Genomic DNA, 23261 nt, shown 5'->3' with positions numbered 1-23261 from the left:
TTTTAACAAACTTCTTGAGGTACTGAATATATGGAAAGGAGGATTTAGATACAAAGTTTGTAATCCTTGTACAAATCTATAAGTGTTTGTATATTAACTACTGACAAAACACATATGAATCTTTTAGAATTCACTTGGCTAAGCCCACTCTCCTCTGTCCCAGAGAGGGACATGTTTCCAATGGAGAGCTCTTCAAAATGCTGCCATCTAAGATGGTGAAAATGAGAAGGCTCTGGCACGGCAGATCATTTTGTTGCCTATCATCTTTAAGAAAGGGTGCTATGATAAAAATCTACAAAATTGGGAGTAAATCTGTGAAACAGAAAAAATGCCTAGACATTGTTCAGTGAACTTGGAAGCTTGAAGGAGTCAATTTTTACATTTAAACAACTGTATCTTTGCAATATCAAGACAGCATAACCCTCGCTGAGACAATATCCTATTTATATTGTATCCAACATTCAATTGAGGAAGACTGTGAATAGAATATTTTTTGCCATGCTCCTAGTGACCATATTGCTGCCTCTTTAGATATTTTTCTTATAAAGAAGAGGATGCAAATATTCCTTGAATCTATTTTAAGCTGCAGTCATGCAATGCTTGCTACCACTCAGGGAAGGCATGCTCAAGTGGTACAGTGATCCCTACAGGTTGCCACAGGAGCTATTATTCTAGTGAAGATGGTAGTTTTCAGAGAAAAAGTGAACTAAGGCTTAAGTCATTCAAGGTCTGCTGTGAGCAGTCGCCACTTCTACCAACAGGTGTGTCATGCTGCAAACAGAGCCACGGTGACAACAGGATGGACAATGAAACAAAGAGCCTTTGTTGTTCTCTGGATGTTTACAACAGGAATGACACAGAATCTGGGGCAGATATAACAACATCTCACCTAATATGGTGGTTTGCCATCCTCCTCTCTCAATGCCACGTCGGTCCTCTCCAATTCCAGAGAAACTGCCAAAGGAGAAAGTGCTGCGAGTGGGTGAGACATCCAAATGATCCTCATGGAGGAGGAAAGGCACCCCCATCCTTCTTTGCCGCTTCTTCCCAGTGTGGTGGAAAGGAATTGACCCTTTGCGCTCGCGTTCCCTGTCCTCTTTACGGCTCTTAAACTGCAGGAAGAAGAGGGAAAGATATGGGAGCAAGTAGAAGCTTTGAGCCATGGAAGACTACCATTTGAGGGGAAAAGATAACACAGATGTGTGTCCCAAGCATAACCTTCCACTCTGAGCTTCTTACCTTGGGCATTTACCCTGCTAGCAACCATCTGCACGCTGGGACCACATGAGTGTTTAAAGGAACTTAGTATTGCCCTCAGCTGGGAGGGATGCCCTTGGATAATTTTACAACGTTCTTGGACCTTGAGCTAGATGCACAGAATCCACAAAAGTCTGCCTAGTATCTTGAATGGTTGCAACCTAGAGCTAGGATGAGGTAAAAATATCAGAAAAACTCACTGACTTAGCTGGAAGTACAAGTGAGCACCGGCATTTAAAAATCAGCACTGTTTGAGTGCCCTCCACTCATGCAGTTTCAGCAGAACAGCTATTTGAATAAAGATTTGAGTATCATGTCTGCAATGTGCACAGGAAAACCTATGTAATAACACCCAACTCCAGTGAAAAGGGACATCAATCTCACATATGGCATGAACATAAATTCCAAGCAGACCTTCAGCCGCTATTTAGCAGGACAGTGAAGTGCTAGATCATAGGTAAATCAAAGTTTTCTTTCACTCACCTTTTTGAAGATGTTCATCCCCAGGTCTGTGGAGAGATCTGGAACTGCTGGTCTACGCAAGTTGGTCAATGAAACCTTGGAAAATGCCTCTGCACTTAGTGATTTTTCTTCCTCATTACATTTCATTGTAAGATCCTGCAGCTCCCAAAAGAAGACAGTAAGCACAAGGAGAAACAGAGGACAATCAGCTTTAAAAAAAAAAAAAGCTACTTCCAGGAGCTGTCATAGGAGCACTGCAGAGGAAAAGAACCTCCAATTCATTAAACAAAATGGTACTCACATTTAAAGAAAAACAACTGAACAAACAAAATGTAGAAACTCTCAGAATTATTTACCTTGTCTAACATTTCTGTCACAGGCTTTGCTGTCAGTGTGGTCTTGTGGCATGTTCTTCTCCAGACTCATTCTGAACCCAGGTATGACTCTGGGTAGCTGACAATCTTCTGATCATACACGGATGCACAATCACAATGGCTACCCTTTTTGAAGTGGTTTTATTTGAGATCTAAGAGAATATGCCCTTAATAATATATATCTTTAAATACACGTTTTGGAACTGACTGGCAATAAGCAGCACTGTCCCTTCAAGAGACTTGATTTTCAAAAAAAATTTATTTACTCACGGAAGAAACCTAAGAGTTCTACATCACTAAGCATCCTCCACTCATAATGACAGTGCTCCCAGACCATCACAGTTCATATTTGTGTAATTCCCCCCTTCCTATATCCCAGAATGTCTCATGACAGTTAAAACCATGAGGCTCACTCACCCCAGTTTCAGTAGAGAGCGCTCAAGCACCCTCTGCACTGAGCAACACACGTTACACCTGCCTGCTGCAGAGGAAGGCTTTGCCACAAAGATGGCACAAGCTCAGCTCCTGGCCATCTGCTCCCATTAAAGATCCGATGCCACCTTCCATGAGATGTTTGTGCAGCTGACCTGACCAAATTCCCACAGGATAATTTTATTCCGCCTAAATATCAACTTGTTTCCGATGGAGATGATGTTATTCTTCACTGTCCCACCAGAAACGTTGTGCTGAACAACTGGGTTATGTAAAAATACCTTTTGCTTTCAATCCAGAGATAGCCATAAGGCAAGGACAGATGAAGCGACTCCGATAGTACAGGAGGTTTAGATTCTGCCTTGCCAGATTGCCCATTGCAGAGCCAGCCAGCTCTGCAATATAAAAGTGTGCAGTTTTATGCACAAAAATGTCCAGCAGAAGCCAGTGACAGCCTTTGCAGCTGAAATCTTAAGTACCAGTTACAGTGTTTGCAGTACTGGGATACTGGGAACCACACATTTTTTCAGAGACTTTTCAGAGTAATCAGAGACTAGCCTTAAATTCTTCCTAATTATTTTATCAGCACAAGAGTGAAGGAGACACACAACAGTAAGACTCCTCTTCACCACTGTTTGTAGCACAGGTACGCTTATAAACCACTTTGCTTATATAACTGAAGGTGCCACGGAGGAGTCACACGTAAAATCCAACACACAGCAAACCAGGATTCAAACCTAGGTGCTCTCAATGGCAAGGCCAAGTACCCCATATAGCTTGGTTCTTAGTTTTTACAGCTCTCTGGTCTCTTCTGGCCATCGTACAAATTTATTTTGGATTCATTATCTTTGTCCACTACTGACTAAATCAGTGTTTTATTAGGTGGCTTATAGTCACCAAAAGACAAAGTAAGGATCAGGGCCTACTGGGTCACAAGCCATACAAGCACAGACAACACAGGCCCAGCTCTGAAATCTGCTCAGGGTAGGTATCCAGAAAACAACACCAGAAAACGAAATTACAGAATCACCTTAAATCTACAGTATGGTAGATGACACATTTTAATGAACCAAGCTAGCACTCTGATGAAGACTGATTAAAACCATGGGTATTCTGTGCAGTAGACTGTGTAGCAACTATGATATGCACAGGATGGATAAGAAAGCAAAATATTTTGGGGGCTGCTCCTCTAGATTTTGTTGCTTCTATTTTCTATCACCTTCCTGCTGCACAACTCTATATGTATCAGCTCATTAGTACTTCTCTCAGCTCTCGAGATATTACACTTGAGGCTCTTGGCTTTCTATCAGCATTGCAGCAAGAACTACAGCTGCACTGGTCCTATGGTTCATTTAAGTTTTGGCTCTTTCCCCTGCAATGTTAGTGCAAGACTGTAGCAGTTCGTGAGCCTCTGAAGGTTTCATGTCCTACACCTGCCCTTAGAGTGAATTTACTGCATACAGATGCAATGCAGGTTTCCTTCATCACATGTTGCCAGGACTGAAATATGTTTAGACTCAAGTCACTTTCTAGGAGAAGCTGGTATTCATTTTATTCACACTTCATCCAGTGCCCCTTTTCCTGTGCAACAAGGCATGCTGGAATGCTGCACTGAATCTTTTCCTACTTTGCTGTTCAGATTACTAGGTGATATATGGAGGATGTTTCTTTCATCCTCTCAAACCCCACTGCTTTAGCCCAAGCTTATCTGAAATGTGATTTCAGACACACAGGAAGTGAGAGTTTTGCTGAGACTTAGGGACATGCAGGAAATTACCCTGATGAACTGCAGAAAAATAGAAAGAATGTAGATTTACCACAAAAGAATCTACTGGTGCCTGATATGATTTTCAGAAAGCTGTGTTTGTCCTTACTCGCTTTTTGGCTGCCGCTTCAAATCTACCCTAAAGAAACACAGAGTGCCAGTAATTTTGAGAAGTAATTGATTGACCTTTGAGCAGAAATTATGACATTGTGTTAGGAATTCAAGATTGAGACTGAAAAATCAGGCTTTAAGCATATCCCTGTGTCAGATGAGCTCGTGAAGGCTCAGCATTACAACCCCTTGCATTGCTAGAAAGAAAGGACAAATCCTACCCCTTGGGAGGTGGCATTCTCTGCTGTGAACGAGCAGAGAGCCATGAGTGATGAGACTCTCAATTTACGAACAGCAGTAAAGTCCCTACAGTTGGCTGGGATGAACCAGAGCCCAGGTGCCTCACTATGTTGCACAGATTTCAGTCCTCAGAGTTGTAAAGGAAGGGGGGCACGAGTTGAAAGTTTTGCTGCCTGTAAGACTGCTTCACCTCCTCCATCACATCTGTTCTGCGTAACAAATCAGAAACCTTTTTGAACAGGATTCCAATTGGATGAAGTACAGCAGGAATACACGGGACTGACACAAAGGTTACCAAAAGCAATCAAACTTAGCCTTGGAGGGAAGAATGCCCTGGACAGAGTCCTCACATTAACAGCTATAATGTACCCAGTGGAACTGCCAAATGGATTTAACAGAAAACTAGTAGAGAAAAATGACAGAGTAAAGGAATCTTGCAAGAGGAACAGCCTGGAAAAGCAAGAAATAGCCAAGTGTGTGAAAGGAGAGAAGTGTTTCACAGCATACAGAGAAGAACGAGGAAGACAACCCCATCCATACTGCCTCTGTAAACCACTGACTGCACTCCCTGTTGCACTAGGAGCTAAACTGGCTAATGTGCAAAAGAACCAGGCTGTTATGAGCAAGGACAAAGGGACAATACATGCATGGAAACAGTGAACCACATCAACAGCAATATCTTTCAATTTTCCCTCCAGGAGATGATATTACGGAGGATTTTCTGCACAGCAATCCCATACAATCCCCCTGCAAAGGCAGATTAAGATGGAATAGTAATTCATATCACCTGGCCTTTATGGAGCTATGTCAAGCTTTTACAGGGATGAAACAGGAAAACATTTTATAGAAATGACACTGAACTATAATACAGTTTAAACAACACTGCTGCTGAGCCCTTAAAACCAGCTCTCATAAAAAATATAAGAATGACTATAAAGTCCTGAGATTTAAAAGCAACAGTACTAATATTGACATTGTTTATGCTTTTCTTCTGGATTACGAGCATCTGGGCTCCACAGGAGAGAAGATACCTCAGCCTTCTTCCTTATAAAATGACAAGTCAAAAACCATCAGAGCCCTACAATACTGAAAGCAATGATTTTAAGAAAAACATTAAGAATTCTGAGATTTCTGACTCACAGAAAGACATTTGATAGCAACATTAGCAAAAGAGAGAGCCCTTTTACTTGAGGTGTGTCATAAAATTGGATGGCAAAAATAGAATCTCTATTAAATTTTATTAAGCAGTTCCATCAACTCAGTAAATCAGAATTTGCTGTTAAAAGCCCACATGACAGGAAAAGAGGGCACAACCTAAAAGTAGCACAAATCAACAAGGAGATTAACTGAAACTGCAACAGCATCCCCTTTTTATCCCTGGAACAAGGGAGCTATCCAAAAGAAAAAACACAAAGATCTTTTCTGCACCAAGGTCAGGAGTCTGGGGTTCATTTTCCAGCAAATAGGGAGCAAGTCTTGACACCTATTAGGACAGTTTGTCTACTGAGGTTTTGTTGGTAAATATAAAAGTTATGCAATAAGAATAACAGCAGGAGAAGAGGTAACAAGATGGAAGGCTTTTGCTCATGGCCACTGTTTGTGAAGTCTAGTCTAATATTTAACCCAAGTGTTTGCCTGGAGTGTGCAGTGCTGTACCAAGTGCAGTTCCTTTTCTCTCTTTTGTGGGGTTACACCAGAGAAGCTCAGTGAGTCCTGCCCATTACACTGTAATGCAAAGGCAGTTCCATTTTTTCTGACAACTACATAAGTATATTCTCACATTACAAACTAACATTATCCCAGTTCACCCTGGATTAATTATCCCAAATAAATCCTCAAGCTTTCAGCAGGCACCAGCTCTGACTCTCTGCACCAGATTCCGCCCCCAAAACCCTCATCATTCTCAGGGTCTCTTTCTGAATGATGCACATATCTGACTCCTGGGCAGTTGAACCAACACCAAAGCTGTGCCTTTCACTATTTGTCCAGCCATCACTTCCCAGCATCGCCACAACAGCAGCTATTTCCTTGTTGGTAGCACCTGCTTACCTGAGTTTTGTGGGTGTTCACCAGAGAGGGTGCAGCGGCCACCATGGAGCTGCTCCGAGGCCTCAGCAAAGGGGTGATCTCTGGCTCGGGTGGCTTCTCTGGTTTTTCCTGCAGCATGTGCCTCAGCCTCTGCAGGTAGTACATCAGTGACCACTGTGTGCCCTCCTCAGACCAGTGTGGCTGCAGCAGGCAGCGCAGCACGGCCACGTCAAAGTACGTGGCGTAGCGAGACTTCTGGCACGGTGGGATCACCAAGGACACTCTGTTCCAAAAGGCAGGAGCAGGAATGTTAGTCATCAGGCTCCTTAGGCCTTCTTAGATACTCGGCTCCCTGAATAAAGAACCGACTCTTTGGGACCAAGGCTCTGACTGAGGAAAGCGTTATTGAAGACACATAAGTGGATATTTAGCTTTCAGTTCCCCAGAGGACTCCAGTACATGCTTTGTTAAGTGTTTTCTTGGATAGGGTTGCTTTCTTAAACTGTGATCTGAAGATAAGCCTCCAGCACTCGTTCTAACTGAATAATTTGTTCAGTGGGAAACAGACAACCTTTGAGCACCTGCTGTTCAGATACAAGTAGTGTATATTTAGGAATCATTTACATTTCCTCATATCAGGCCTCGCTTAAAAAGAAGCAGGCAGGGCAGCTAAGTTAGTTAACACTTTAAGCCAATTAAATTGATTCCTATACATGTTAAAGTTACTGTTACAGACATTCTTTGCTGAGGTGTTCCAGAGAAAAAAAACATTTTAAGCTCTCATTTTACTACTTCTGCCCATCAGGTGCTGTAACTTCCTCATATGTTTTAACATATTGAATTTCTTACATATTGTAGAAGTTAGTGTGCATAAAAGCAAGATGTCTGTAACAAGCCTAAGTAATGAGAATCCAGAGATTTCAGATTTCAAAGGCATCATATGTACTTTCAGAGCCCACCTTATTGCAAAAAAAAAACAATAATGCCCCCCGCCTTTTTATTCTTAATTTTTTTACCACTTCCCACCCAGCAGAGTACAACTGGCCTGATCTACCCTCTGAACAGTCACTTACTGTGAGAAGACAATCTGTCAGAAAAGAAGCAAGTGAAAGGGAGTTGGAGGAATGAGAATCACATGGCAAAAGAAGGTGTAAAATCTGGGGGTGGGGCAGGAACTCTGGACATCTTTTTTTTTTTTTTTGCCTGCTGAAGTACACATTTTAAATATTTCTACTCTGTGTGTTGGAAACACACCTCTGTGACCTGAGTACTTCTGGGATTTTTGGATTCTATAAAAATCAACATCTCTTTCATACATTGTATTCTCGGGCATTTGAGAATCATCACAAGAACATCAGGGGTTTTTTGGTTTGGTTTTTTGGTTGGTTTTTTTATGGGCTGGTTGTTGTTGTTATAAGCCTTTTATATTATCAACTCTGCTAAACAGCATGAAAACAGTGGGCAGGACACCCCCATCTCTAGCTGGGTACCATCACATTCTAAACAGAGGGATCCGAGGACACAGTCCAGAAAAGCATCAGGGAATAGCAGCAGTACTGACCAGTGGGACCTTTAAGTGCTCAAGTGAAGAGCATGTTTTAAGTGCTTTGCTGGATCACTGCCCTGTGCATCCAAGGCAGGTACAGAACTGGCAGAGGAGAAAGAAGCGTGCAGTGAACATTGACACCACTTGGAATCATATGAACCCTCTTCCATATTACCCTTGGAAACAGGGAGCAGGTGGCATGGCTGGGCTTGAAGCAATGCATAGATCTAGAGCTCAAACCTGCAGGAGCTGGTTTGCTGCCAGCCCCACAGGCCAATGTCAAAGGCACTTGGTGACTGCAGACCAGCCCATCTGTGTCAGCATATGTCACCCTATATGCAATACATAGATTGAAAGTCTCTTTTCTAGTGGTGCATTCCAGGTAAAAATGCTTGAAGTTTGATGACTTTAAAATGACATATTATAAAAACCAGAAAAACTGAATTAGGAAGGAAAAAACAAGGAGAAATGGGAATATGCTATAAATTTTTCCCCATAAACCTGATACAAAGGCTGGTTTTGTCACAGTCCAGGTTGTGTCACACAGATGCAGCCTGCAAAAAACCTTAAGGGTAGTTGGCATACTCAAAGTATCCCAGCAAAGGAAATAAAGCCCGTCACCTCAGTAGCAATTGTGAAAGGTGATGCATTGCTCCCTGGTCACTTTGCAGGACCTTGATCCGTGTCAGAGAGTCTGAACAGTCTTTCATGCTCTCCTGCACATGGCACAGGCAAACCTGAGGCATGACACAGCCTGGAGCAAGGCACGTTCTCCTTATGAAATATTTGTCACTAAAGTCCTTCCTACAAAGCCTATTTCCCAGGCAGCCTGTTCAAGGCAGAAGCTGGATAAAGGGCTGTGGCTTTATTTGCTTCTGTGTTAAACTGTATCACCTGTACACGGAGAATTTCACTGAGTGGAGGAGGGATAATCGGCCAGGATCAGAGGAACAAGCCATTTGCTCAAGCAGTGTCTGAGGAAGCAGAAATTAAACTCTATACTTCATTTAAAGGGAAATCCAGCGCTTGTATAATCAGCTCCTGGTTGCCTGTGACTGCAGGGAATGTGGAATGTCCTTGGCCAGCCTCCAACCGCTGGCCAAGGACAAAGGAATACTGCGGCTGTTGGTAAGCAGAGTAAACAACATTTGTTCCCCAGTTGTCTGTTGCTCAGCAACCAAAGCTCCCTGTACAGTTTTAACTGATCAATGAGTTCTGCAAATCAGGAGGCATAATGATGCTCTCTTCAAAGCCTGTCTAAAGCTTCATCCCCATGGCAACCACTAGACCCAGCTTGACAAATTGATCACCTGATTCTGTCTTCTTAAAAGGCTGCCTTTTTTTTTTTTTTTTAACAGCTGTGCACTCTCTGAGGAACAGTGTTCACATACAGAAAGGCTGTTCTGTCCCCAACTTCAGTTTTACTGGCTCACATTAATATAAATTAAATAAAGACCCAGAACTGACAACAAAATCCCAAGGGAAGCCTCCTGAAGGGATGAGAGCCTTAGAGAATAGCTTTGCCCTTTGGACCAGAAATCAGAGCTGTTCCTAGATGGTATCCAGAAACCCACTCCATCCTACATTTCTTCTGTCACTGTAATGAAGCCATTTCTTAAATCTGCAGCGTTCTGGACATGACATTTCCCAAAACAGAACCAAAATTTTCAGAAGGAGTTTCAGTGACACTCCTAAATCCATAGAGACCTAAAATTATAGTTATATATATTAAAATTACAGGCTTCCCTCCCTCTCTGCCCCCTGAAAACACTTATCAGCTTCATTTACTTTACGGCACCACCAAGTGTCCAGCAGTACTGAAAATCTGGTTCTACCTTTATGCACCCTAAAATCTAGATGAATTTATCAGTGCCATGCTGGAAAACCGTGGCTTGTGTGCTGCAGGGCAAGCTGACAGGATGTTTGCATGGCTATTCTTCTTTGTTAGCTTGTTCCTTTGGGACAGTAGTCTAAAGGAAGCTAAGCAGCAGGATGCAGAGAAGAAATAATGAAGGCAATGGAGACAGGCTTGCAAAAATCCTTTGCTAGAGGGAAAAAAATCTGATCAGAAAGATGCCAGAAAATATACCAGTTGCCTGAGGCTGAATCCAGCCTAGGAGGGTTGAACCTGCAATTTATTTGTTGTGTCTTTAATTTTAAGAAACCAACACACTAGAAAAGACTAAAGAAACTGTCCCAACAGGTCAGCTAGAGATTTCTTCAATGGAAGTGGCATTGTGTCACCACCCTGTTCAAAACCCAGAACTGAGATTTGTGGCATTAAGAGTTTGAGATAAACATCGAGCACGCTCATCATGCACAGACAACAGCAGATTCGAGATACAGGACTTGTATGACCTCACACCAGCCTAACTTTCTCCTGAGGGGGTTTGTACCTGGGATGTGCAGTACCTCTCTCCTGAGAGGTTTGGGAGGATATGCTTCCCTCCAAGGAATTTCCACGATGACATGCTGAAACAGCAGCCTTTGGAGGTACAGAATCTGGCCGTGTTGTCTCACAGACCACCTGCAGTCCCTTTGGATGGTTGTAATAAAAGAAAAGAGGTATATAAACATACTTATCTCTCCCATATTAGCTTTATAACTGCGATTTGTGCTTAGACATGACCATTACTTCCACCCCAATGCCATGGTAATATGGAGAAACTGAGCAAGCCTGGGGCTTCTTAGTACTAGGCTTTGCACAGGCAAAGGGTAAGACAGGGCTTTTGCCCAGGAAAATACGTAAGATCATTGAATTATAGAATGGTTTGGGTTGCAATGGGCCTTTAAGATCTAGTTCCAACTCCCCATCATAAGCAAGATCAGATTTCCATCCTACAAGACAGGATAAGGACAAGAAGATCCAGACAACTACACCTAATACCCTTTGGTTCCACTGCAAACTAGGTTGGGAGCCTTTGGAAGAACTGTGAATAACTGTAATTTCTGGAGATGGAATACTTTAGGGTGGTAAAAGCAAGTTCTGTTTCCCCCCTCTCTCAGCTCCTTATTCAAGCTTGTCAAACCTTAGCACAGAACTCACCTCAGTATGGCCACTGTCCAGATTAGGGGATTCACAAGTCGCACTCTGATTGTTGGTGGGAGAACTTCTCTTGGCTGAGAAAAGAAGTCAAAGCAGAACATTTCAGGAAACACCTCTTATATTATAATGTACCACTGAAAGGATAAACCAGAAAACAAAACCAAACCCAAAGCAGCCTCTCTCTGCTGCATCTCTCTCTGGGCATCAGCCACAGCCATAAAAAGGAAAAAGAAAAAAGGACTGTTTGAATTTTTTGCACAGTTATTTCCATTGCGTTGTCATCTACACTGTCTAGTGGAAACCTCTATTTCTTTAAAATTTAATTTGAATATAAATTTTATCCTAAATCCATCTACCATCAAATGTTGTTTTCCTGTACATACTAGTCCCTTTCATTTTGGAGTTTTCCCTCCTATTTGCACATATATTCAGGTCCTTTTCTAGGCTACATCTCTCAGAGTGTATTGGGATTTCCAATTTGCCAAACGCTTTCATCACAGGAAACACACATATCATAGAGAAAGTTTGGTCAGTGATATTGTAGCAGAACAAGGGCATAACACTGACTAGGATGACTATTCTTGAAATCCTGTCACATTGAAAGCTGTGCAGATGTGATTTAGACTGACTGCAAACAAAACATTGCAAAGCTTCTTCATTATATTTTGTTGTGTGAAGGAAAATTTAAGTAAATTTGACTTTTTTTTGGTCCCAGTTTGAGATAATGCTAAGATAGCAGCATATTCCTTGATACAAAGGACCTCATTCCAATTACTATTTCTGTCCTGCTGAAAATGCTTTCAAAACATAACAGAGCATTTTCCTTTCATACTTTACTCCTTAAGTTATTTTTTAGGAATTTTCTGACTTCACACAGGAAAAATTCCAATGGTCGAAGAAAATTTAGGACTAATTCCTTTTGTTAGTTCCAGGGCTGAAATCCTATATTTTAATTCCAGAAGTTGAAGCAGAGGGATGAAGTGTTAGATGTCAAAGACTGTTTTAAATAATCTGAAATACTCGAATCTTTTCAATTCTGGGATGTTCCAAAGGTGTACAAAACCTTCAGAACAAAATTACTTGTTTTAAGAAAAATCTGATTTGGCAAACTACATTTTCACTATGACAAAAATTACAGCTCCATGCTCTTGAGAGTTGGCAAGCAATGCTACAGCAATATATCCAGTTCACTTTCAATGCACCACCTTGTAGAAATTATGCAAAACTATTGTCTAAAAACATAAAAGTAAAGTTTTTTGGGACTAGGCCTTGGAAGCCAAAGTCTCTGAAGCCTAAGCACCCAATTCCAGTCTCATTATGGCTGAAACACAAAGGAAGAGCAAACCTTTCCAGCATGCAGAAGTGAATTCACAACCTAGGCCTTTCTCTGGAGAGTCTTGAAATTACCTTTTTTAATTTCATAACATGGGGAAATTCAAATTTTAGACAGGAGGAGAATCAACTGTGTGTTCTTCACTGTTCGCTTTTGTTCAGTGCCAGTTTGGGAAAGCTCAATTCACCCACGTCAGACTGCTAAGAGATACTGCCTTTCCCCTTCTTAGCAACTGAGGGAGATGAGGTGAAACAGAGATAGGAGGCTGACAGGTAATGATAACTCCACTGAGGAGTTTCTCATTTCCTATTTGTGATGGCTCTCTCCTATTCAACTATTAGGCAAATGTCAGCTGACTCCCGAGGGGAAACAACCTTAAACTACTCTAAGGTTTCACTAATTCCTGCAGTATCAGTAAATTCCTTCAAATACAATGACTACAGAATGTAAGGCAGCATTAGCCATTCCCAGCTCTCAGGAGCTACATTACCACAGCAAAGTCACAGACCTGTAACGATGTTCCTGATGGGCTTTACAAGAGCATTGAAGGCAGAAACTTCAGGCTGCCTGTGTTCCCACATCGGCTGCCAAATAACGAGGCCGCTGGCCAGCCGGAATGTCAGGTCGGACTCCTAGAAAGAGAAACAGATGTGGTGGCACACCAGCTCACACGAAAGAATGTGCTTTCCAGTCTGTGAGGACTGTAATTTCTCTGATGCACAGATCCTACAAGAGATGAGTGACACCACGTGCAGTTCTGCAGCGGGTATGTGCTAACTCGGGGACCACTGACAACACTCAGCAGACTTAATACACGTCACGCGTGGCTAATGAAAAATCCCAGAGAAATCTCAATACAAAAACACACAGGAAGGTTTTTCCAAATGAAATTTCTATACTAGTTAAGGAACCCTGTTTTTCCTAGGACATTAAGCTGCAAAAGAAAAGGCCATTCCTGTCAGAAAACATCTCTTTTAACCATATAAAGTCACTTCATGTCTGGTACTCAATCTCAACCTTAGGATTTACACTCCAAGACTTGAACTTCTTCCCCAAAAGAATAAGAATACTAAATATTAAAACATTACTTAGAAATTGAGGAAACATGTAACAGATTACTATGAAGCAGTGGTATAGTACATCACTGATATCATTAGCACTGTTGGTACCTGAGCTATGTCAATACAGAAGCACTGACACTACTTACAGTGATGCTATCATTGCTTTACGTATGCAACTGGCTTAAATCATGCAAATTTGGGCTTTCCAATATTCATCACCACAGTATTTCAGAGATCTCAGAGATTTTCAAGATAAACCTGAGATACTGATATTAACCCCATCTTATAAATGGGAAACAACATCCCAGAAAGATTAATGCTGAAGATTGGAAATCTTCTCTCTAATAGCCAGGGTCTACCTCCAGTTTCATTTAATTCATTCAAAGGGCAGTCCACATTTGTGTGTGTAGCACTGGGAAGAATTCAGCACTTCTTCCTGTCCTGTCCCAGTAGCTTACAGAAAAAATTATGAAAAATTTGGGCTAAATAAATTGAGCTATACTGTACTGGAACTCAGAAGCAGAAGTAGGGAAAGAATCTACTTCTCCAGTCTTGCTTTCACCTGCCTGAATCAAAAGATTATCCTTTATTTCCTGTTCTTTCTTATCTTCTTCAACTGTTGCAGCATAAGGAGGCAGGATTAGAACAGATAACAGCCCCATCACTTCATGATTTTATAGACATTTTCCAAGTACCTACTCTTTCCCAAGGCCTAGCTGGAAACGTAAAGGCTAAAAACTGCAGCCCCCCAGAGAGGCAGGAGAAGATGCAGAAAATGCCTTCTCATCACCACTCTGCAAAGCTGATGCACTCAGCATAAAATCAATAGAGCGACCCCGGCAGACAGGAAGCCTGCAGCCTGCTTCCAACTTCAGAACAAAGGAATGCTCCATTGCCTTTGCTACTGCCATGCTTATAACACCATCACACATTCCTGGTAATTAGCATCAAGATGATTAGTAATGACAACAACAAATCCCAGGGGCAGCCCCACAGTTGAAAAACTAGCAAGGCCCTTCTGAGCAATGGTTGAGAATCACTGGCGCAAGCCAAAGCTCCCAACCCTTTCTGCAGGTTCCTGGATCCCAGAGACTTCACAGGGGCCACAGATCTTTCACATTCCCAAAGGCTAAAAACGGCTCACTTCGGATTTATTTTCCTTTGTGCCTGCCTGATGCTGAGGTGATTGTTCATGTCACTGGAAGGATTTCTTCCTGATGGCAGTGGTATCCTGCCAGATTGTTAAAACATTTCCAGTGGTCCCCAATGTGCACTGCAGGCTGAATTAAATAACAATCACAAAGGCAGAGTAATTCCTTTCCTGCTCAGAGCTCACTCCACACAAGCACCCCATCAGCGTTCCACTTACTTTAATTCTGTGGACAAGGGGAGCAAAGAGGAAGACAAACAGCTCCACGGTGGCCATGGAGTTCTGGAAGAACTTCCTTCTGCTATTCTCCTCCTCATCAGTTGTGGCGCTGGGCTGGGGATGTCCTGGTGATCCTTGGTTTTCTGCCTGATGGATAAAGGCGCTACTGCTCCCTCCCCAGCTGGAGCCTCTGTCCCCTCCAAATCGGTCATTGCTGCAGTCCTGAGGAGCCTCCAGCAGCATCCAGTGAAGAGTGTGAAGAAGCTTTGTTTCAGCTACTCCAAGTTTATCCTGATGCCCTGTGTGGAAAAATGCATCACTGTATCTCACAGGGTTACCATTAATGGTACTGTTGAGACTTTCAGAGCTGCACGGGAAACTGGACATCCAACTTCCTGATAAGCATTTGAAATTTAAAATTCTACCATTAAAAGCATCAGCATTCTCTCTCATTATGTTTGAAACCTCCTGAAATCTCCTAAATCACAAGTCTCCATTTACTTCACAGCATTTGCAGTCCAGTTCCTGCAATGTCAGCTGCAGGGCATGGACAGCAGCATGGACATAGAGTGGTCCCAAAAGCAGCCAACGTGACAGTCTTGTCTGTTTGACTTTGTTGAATAAGATAAAATGGAAGTGAGCACTGCAAGGTGCTCAAGCTGTGCCCTGTTAATGCCTCCAACTGGCATGTCTCGGGAAGCAAATTCCTGGCTGAAATCAATCAGTAAAAGACTTCCTAAAAGTAAGTTCTATTTGGACCTCTGTCCTTACTGTCTGATTGACTTATCTGCTGAGAATCCCATGCATTGATCTGAATAAAAAGAAAAAAAAAAAGAAAAAAAAAGAAGAACTGAAGATACTAAAAGTACCTGCTGCAATTGACAACTGAAAGAAATACGTATTCCTTCAAGGAACCCATGTCTGCTGGGTGGTTGTTCTAAAATAAGTTCTATTACCTCTGGAAAATAACCAGCAAAATGTTATTGAACTGCTCCTCAGCTCATCGAGCCATTACCTTCACTGGGGAAGCTCCCACAGGTTACCCTGCTGTAAATGAGAAAGACAAGCCACAGAACGAACTAACTGGGGTTCTAAGGATTTAGAATACGTTGGCACCCTGAGCATCAGAATGTCCCATTTTGACTGACAACACCCTCAGAGGAGCACTCACCCAGTTTGTTCCGGTTGGAGAGCAGCGTTGCGGTGCAGTGCAGCACATGCGGGAGCGCGGCCTGGACGAGTTCCCAGCGAGAGATGCTCTGGATGGCTTCAGAGAGAGCTGGAGAAAGGCCGTGCAGTTTGTTTTCTACTAAAACTCTTTCAAAAGACTAAAAGCAAGAACAAGGAAAGAAAGACACTGTGTATCTGTTTCTGCATATTCCTTCCAGCACATAGAACATTCTCTTTTAAAAACCTGTAATATTTAATTATATAACTAAAGCACATCTTGTAATATTTTTCCTGAAAAACACAGACTGTAACTAAAGTTCACCAGACATTTGGACATACTTGACTAAGAAGCGAAAGGGCCACACAATATATTTTCTGTAATATAGAGAGTTAAAGCAAGTATAACCTGTATATTAGTAAGTTCTGACATCAAGCCAAACTTACTGTTATGTTGGGTATTAATCTGGCATGCAAGTAATCCTGTTGAAAGTCACAGGAGCTAAGGAAGCCCGTATTTGTGGAGCTGAGTGCTGGATATTCTTCTCAAACACACATGCTCTTTCAGTTTAGTGTAACACAAAGGGCAACCCATTAAAGGTATATGAGCCTTAGGAAATGTTTTCACATCCTGTCACAAAAAATAATCACTGTACAAAATTTTTTGTCTAGCCATGATGTAATGGTTTTATGAACACTTAGAGAGCTGATGGTTGCAGCAAGTTCATTATTTTTACCTCAAGCAACAAAAGTAAGACTATCTGCCTCTGAAATCTCTATGGAAGCTCCTTATTGCTAGTTGTTCCAAACATTTCAATAAGTTGCTGCTCTGATCAGATACAAAGATCTCATTATAGGTCACAAATGCAGCTATATTCCTTCTCCAAAGTTCCTAAAGGAAAGATAATGACAATGCATGTCCTTGTCATATACCAGCTTGGCCTCATGACTACCTATTTGGGCACAAGCTCTTTCACCAGTGCGACAAAAACACGTCGTTGCTCCTTGGCTTTCCATTCAAGGTCTCATTCCCGGGTACTTCAATGGCATCAGGGAGAAATTCCCCCAAAACTGCCTTCTGGAAGCTGTGGTCCACATTCTGCATGCTTCAGAAACTCTAGAGGAAGCCAAGGAGTTTGCAATTATATCTTTAAATTAGTCTTGCATTTACCACATTTTGGGCCTCCGAGCACACATGAAGATTTCCCTACATGGTTATCTGCCAGATTCCGCTGTTCTTTCCTGGTCTGAGCAGAAAGCCTAACATATTTCTGGACCCTAATGAAAGATTAGCTTCCGGAGCAGCTTATGTGATCACAAGTATCTGACATAGAAGTACTGCATGCTACCAGAAAAATGCAAACACAAAAGCTGCTGTATGGAAACCACTGAGTGTTCCTGCCTGCTACAGGCACTGCCTGGTACAGTAACTACTACTGTGGATGTACTGCCAGCACAGGAACTAACTGGCATCAGTCCCCACACTGAGAACTGTCCGAAGCAGACCAACAAGAACATGCAGTTCTTTGGACAAGTGTTCCTGTGGAATTTGCCTGGGGTTCTCCATAAAGGTCCAGCTCACAGCAGCTTCTGTCTACACCAGACACTGAAGATGCAAGGCCCTGGGTTAGCATTTGCTCCTATAGAGCCTTCCTTTTGGATTGCTGCAGTTCTACTCTAACTTTCAGGACCTGCTACAAAAAATATACAGACATTGAGACAGAAGACCTGATTTTCACCCCACATGAACTGAGCAACTGCTGCTACAGCTGGGAAGACTTACATGCTTCAATGAGAAGGCTGAATGAGAATGTCTGAAAAAGCTCCCTACAAGTCAGTCAGAAGACAGATATTGTCATGCCATGGGTATGTCTGGAGCTGCAGCCTCAGGGCTGCAGCTTGGCTGAGAAAGCAGTTACCTACTTAGAGCAAGCTTGTTCATGCCTCAGACACCCCACACACCAAAGGCCAATAAAGAATATGTGCCAAGGTGGTAGTGAGGGAATTCAGTGTTTATATCTTGGCTGGAGAAAGGGCAGCCCCTTTCAGCAATGCTCTGTTTCTGTTTTCAGCTCCCTCAGGCCCACTTACACAAGCATTTTTCCTTTTAGCCTGGTGGTGACATCTGTTTTCACAGGGAGTGGCAGTCAACCTTTTCTGGCTGCCTTCCCACTCCTTTTACCTTCTTCTCCACCAAGAACCAAAGGGACTGTCAAATACCTTGTGACCAGGGTCAGTCTGCGTGTTCCTTTGCTGCTGGAATGGGAACAGGTAGCTGCCTGAAGATGCCTAGACAAGGAGTACAGGACAGAGCAGATTCTGGCTGGGCTTTGCCATGGTTTCATAAACAGCTTTGCTTGAGTCACATGAAATTCCCTGGCTCTAAGCCCAGGGAAGATCTACCTGCATGAATTGCATAAGGCAGCAAGGGCTCAGCCAGGCCCCCAGCCCTCACTAGACAGACAGGACCTTCAGAAGCTCAGCACCCCCCATCCCACCCTCTCAGGAGTGCCAGAGGAACTGCAGGTGTCCTCCCGGGGAGTAGCCCTATGGGATTGCACGTGGAGAAAAAAAAATAACTAAAGAGCAGGGCCCAGTACTTAGCTTTGTACAGAAGGACTCTGGCAGAGACATGGAGAAATGGTTAGTGCTTTTTGAGCTGGACTTGTGTCCTTGGAGGGGACCTTACAGTCCTGTTCTTCCAAAGCTCAAGTGAAAAGCCAAGACCATCGCTAAAGTAACTTCTGCCTGACTGGAAAGAGCTTGAAATGCAGGCAGACTACTGTCAGTTTGGGGCAGGTCCACTGAGCAAGGAGGAGTTCCTAGAAAGATCTAAAACATTAACCTAGGAGTTCATAGCACAAGGGATTGTAAGGTTCCATTTTTTACTAAACACAGCAATAGTATAAACATTAGCAAGCAATGAAATACAGATGCCAAGCACTTTATTTACAGAAAACTGTTGTGCTTAAAAACTCAGTTTTCTGCAACCAGTCCTGTTGTTTGGATAAAATAAAGGTGGCCTCCTTCTGAACTTTCCATATCTATACTTTAATTATTCATAACAATAAAACACATAACTACATTTTCAAAAACAAGTGAAAAAAAAACCAGAAAAGAGATAAACTTTGCATTTGCAAGATCCTCCACAAAACATTTGTGTTCTTCCATGCCCAATGCAATCCAGGGTAAAAGAATTTAACATACCCTTAAGTTCCTTACCATCACCCCAAAAATGCATTAGCTTTGTACAGCACTCACTTGCACTCCTATGAGGCCATTTACAGCTCTGACTCATGCACATTAGGAATGACGTTGTGTCAGGACAGAACAATTTCAGAATGGAGAGAAGGAAGAACATTAAATCCATACTGAGGCACAAAAGCATTTAAACAGTTTAAGACAATGTATGGGGGAGGGTATTTATCTCCAGCTTAAAAGCTATTATTCATAGACTAATTGAAGTCGGTGTGATTGTTCACGTAAGGAAAACAAGGCTATGAAAGGGCTGGGTTTTTCTTCAAGTATTATGGTATAAAGCAAAGCTCAAAGAAGCAATGCAATCTGCTCCTGCACACCAGATGCTGTACTCACTGAATCTAAGCCTCCAGCATCTGCTTCCTCAATGCACAATATGCAGCAAATTCTACTGCAGCAAGTTGAGAGCCAAGAATAATAACAGAATACTGCATGACGTTGTGTCATTTGCATTGCCAGAGAGTTAGCAGCCTGTAGACATGCCTGCAACAATTCTGGCTAGCTAATTTTAAAAGGACAGATCATTTAACAGGCACACAGTATTTTCAGGCACATTAGTCAATACAGGGGTGTTAGACAGTCAGCTGGATGTTTCAGAAGATAAGTCAGGTACCTGTCAAGTTCCAGAAACCCTGCCTCACTCGTGCACTCAGCACCCTGCTACCCCACTGGATAATACAGAACGTGTTGATGTGGGCAGACATTCCTGAGCACCAGCAGGGATAGGAAACTGAGGAGCAAAGATGATGACAAGGTGGCAGATGCAGCATATCAGGCTGCATCAATTGCTCAAAACTAAGCCTCACCTTTGAAACCTTTCTACCATAATTTAATGATTATGTTAAGGACTGGAGAAGAATGAAGTTCTTCATTCAAGGGGTGGAAATTAATTGGATTTTTTAAGACCTTCCTTTCCCTTGGCTGACACACGTGATTTATGTTGTCTTGTGGGTTTTTTTGGTGTTATTTTTTACGCTTAGTAAATCCTGGTAGGTGCTCTTAGAAGAAAGGTGCTTTAGAATCAGCCTGGAGGACACAGAGGAAGACCTAATGCCAACAGCACAGCAGGAAGCACAGGGAAGTCACAGACAGACGGGTACATCATGGAGAAGGCACAGAGAAGGAAACTGTCCCTCTACCCAACAGTAACAGGTATGAGTTCATAGGTGGGGCCACAGCCTCAGAGGAGAGGTGCTCCAAGGCATGGCTCCTGCACACTGCCAAGGCTCCTGGTAAAGGACACAAGGCAACAAGCTCCATTTTCCAGCCTCTCAGCAACCAGAAACTGTCAATGGCATCAGGCAGTGACGATGCCTTTTGCTCCATGTGCTACAATTGCAGTACATTTTACTCACTGACACACTAAGCCAGCAGTCCTCTATCACTATCTGGTATCTAGCAAAAACCCTGAAAAATTTATGGATTTCTAAGAAGAAAATGAGTCAGCAATAGCTAAGGCTTCTCCAGCTTAGTATCTTGTGAGAAGGAAGTCAGAAAATTGCTGCAGAGAGATCTAAGTACTTTAAACTACTAAGATATGTGTCCAGACCAAATTTTTCCACTCTGTCAAGTTCGGCTGCAACCACTTAATGTACTTTAAGTAATCCAAAGACCAGCAACCATTCAAGGAATTCTGAAATTCTCTAGACACACATCTTACTTGAACTTGCTGCATGCCTTCCCTTTCTCCCGCATTTGGACAGTAACTTGAGGTTTTATGTGAAATACAGTTAGAAACAGGAGTCATAGAAGTACAGATTTAAGCTGAGTGGACTAAATCCACTTCTGGGATAAGCTGAGAAGCTTATTGGCCACCATGGTCAGATCAAGTTGCACGAAAAGTTAGTCACTAACAAGAGTTGAAAAAGAGAAACAGGTACGTACCACACAGGAAGCTTCATATTGTTTCCCCAGTTTAGGTCTTAAAAATGCACTGAAGGAAGGGAGAAAAAGTGTTAGAGACCCAGTACATCAATGTGGATTTTGCTTAGTTATTTTTAGGATTTTTCTCATGTCAAAAAGTTGGCAAAACACGGAGAAATTTAATGTAAAGGAAGACAAAAGGCCAAAACTATGTTCAGATACCTGTTGATAACATCTGACAAAATGCTGTTACCTTTTCTAGAAGACAGAGTACCCACACTGATATGCCAAGAAGCTGTTAATTCAACCCTCAGGAGAAATCCTGTTCCCCAGGGATAAAATCTTCCATCAGATAATTTTTAACCATTTTATCTCAGTGAAAGATTTTCAATATACTCTGTTTAAAATGTGTTATATACTACTGAACTTTGCTTTTCCTCTATTTTAAGCCAGAGATCCATTTACCAGCTCTGTATCAAGTATTTTTCTCCACAGCAGCTGATGTAGAAGGCTTATGATGAAATGCAGGCCTTGTAGGTAGAAAATACCCACCCTCTGCTGTCATTCTCCAGAATGGGATTAGAGTTAAATATTAAAAAAACTAATCAGGTCACCTTATTTTATTTTTTTGGAGGACACTGACTGTGGCATAAAGGGATTTGGTGACGGAGGCTTTAAATTAGAGCCACAACCTTCAAATCTTCCAACCTCCCCCCCACTCTCACAGTGTTTTCACTTTAGCATTCTGCTGAGACAGGAGACAGACACGACTCACAAGGAACATGAAGCCCCAGCCATACATTCATCCAGCCCCTCACACATCATTACTCTCCAATCCAATGAAATAAGGTGAGACTTTGACGTATCTGTTTGCATGCTGACCTCTCAAGGCATAGATGACACTTCCAGGACAGCTGCAAATACAGATACAAGCAAAGCTGCGGGTCTGGTGCAGCACTGATGGGTGCTGCTTCTGCTGCCAGAGCTCCACGAGTCCTCTTAAAAGGGGGGAGGAGGGGAGGCGGGATGGATGGGATGGGGGGAGACGGGACAGGGAGGAAGGGAAAGGTGCATACAGACACATAGACAGGGATATTTTAAAGTCAAAGCAAGAAGCTGCCTGGGACTGCCACTAGGTCAAGCTGCCTCCAGACCTTCCCGAATCCACACAAATTGCTCTATATTGAGTGCAAAGAGAACAGCTTGTTTCACGCCTGCATGTTGCAGCTGCAATCACCGCTTCCTCCCCGCCTCCGGGCAGCAGCCGGCCCGCACCCCCCTCCCCACTTCCACTGCCCTGTTGCAGCGATATCCCAAGTACCCAGGGCTTTGCTGCTCTCACCTGGTTTGTCTCCATAGGAAGGTCTGGATGGGCAGAGGGATGCCACGGCCACTCTCCTGCTCCTGGCCCTCTGAGCTTTTCCTTTTCACCATGATGCTGATGACAGCTGCTGCAGTGAGCCAGCCTCAGCAGACACAGCAGTCGGGATCTCCCATGGCCGCCTCTCCGCTCCCCGCAACTCTTTACCCTCTTCCCTTCATCCCCTGCAGCCCACCCGCTCCCTCCAGCTCTGCTGGTGCAAAATGGCTGCAGAAGGCAGGGAGGAAATTAGGGGAGCGAAGATGTCCGCGTCCCTCGGCTTCCTCCCTGCCTTCAGCACCTCCCTCTGTGGACAGCTCCCCGCGCCCAGCGCCCGGAGCCGGCGGGCGGTGACGGGCAGGGAAGGCGGGCGGGCGGCGCGGGGGCGGCGGAGGCACCGCCCCGCCAAACTTCCCGCAGCGCGCCGGGAGCAGCGAGCGGCAACAGGGCTCCCGCCGCCCCCTCCCCGCCGCCAAGTTGGGAAGCCCCGCCGGCCCGCAGCGAGAGGGATGCGCAGTGCATCCAGCATTCCAGAGCTGGCCGAGAGGCGCCCGCCCTCTCTCCCCCCGAGGTCCGCTCCTTGGATTCA

At 43.3% G+C, this 23261-nt stretch overlaps 1 protein-coding gene across 13 annotated transcripts in view; it reads right to left on the bottom strand.

Annotated features, from left to right (window-relative positions):
- UNC80 (unc-80 homolog, NALCN activator) overlaps positions 1 to 22988 on the bottom strand; it is a 120290-nt gene extending 97302 nt beyond the window's left edge. For all 13 annotated transcript variants that reach the window (XM_017829501.1, XM_017829507.1, XM_017829502.1 and 10 more), the window contains exons 1-10: positions 22655 to 22988; positions 21334 to 21382; positions 16196 to 16352; positions 15025 to 15323; positions 13103 to 13226; positions 11262 to 11335; positions 10612 to 10751; positions 6691 to 6952; positions 1741 to 1875; positions 890 to 1112 (exon numbers count right to left, since the gene is read on the bottom strand). In XM_017829501.1, coding sequence (XP_017684990.1) covers positions 890 to 1112; positions 1741 to 1875; positions 6691 to 6952; positions 10612 to 10751; positions 11262 to 11335; positions 13103 to 13226; positions 15025 to 15323; positions 16196 to 16352; positions 21334 to 21382; positions 22655 to 22746 — 1555 coding nt within the window. In that variant the 5' untranslated portion in view covers positions 22747 to 22988. The remainder of the gene's footprint in view (positions 1 to 889; positions 1113 to 1740; positions 1876 to 6690; positions 6953 to 10611; positions 10752 to 11261; positions 11336 to 13102; positions 13227 to 15024; positions 15324 to 16195; positions 16353 to 21333; positions 21383 to 22654) is intronic.
- Positions 22989 to 23261: the final 273 nt, after the last annotated feature.

The sequence above is a fragment of the Lepidothrix coronata genome, unplaced genomic scaffold (genome assembly GCF_001604755.1).
Source record: "Lepidothrix coronata isolate B3197 unplaced genomic scaffold, Lepidothrix_coronata-1.0 Scaffold165, whole genome shotgun sequence".
In the NCBI taxonomy this organism is placed as follows: Eukaryota; Metazoa; Chordata; class Aves; order Passeriformes; family Pipridae; genus Lepidothrix; species Lepidothrix coronata.
This window is presented reverse-complemented; position numbering and strand designations above follow the sequence as displayed.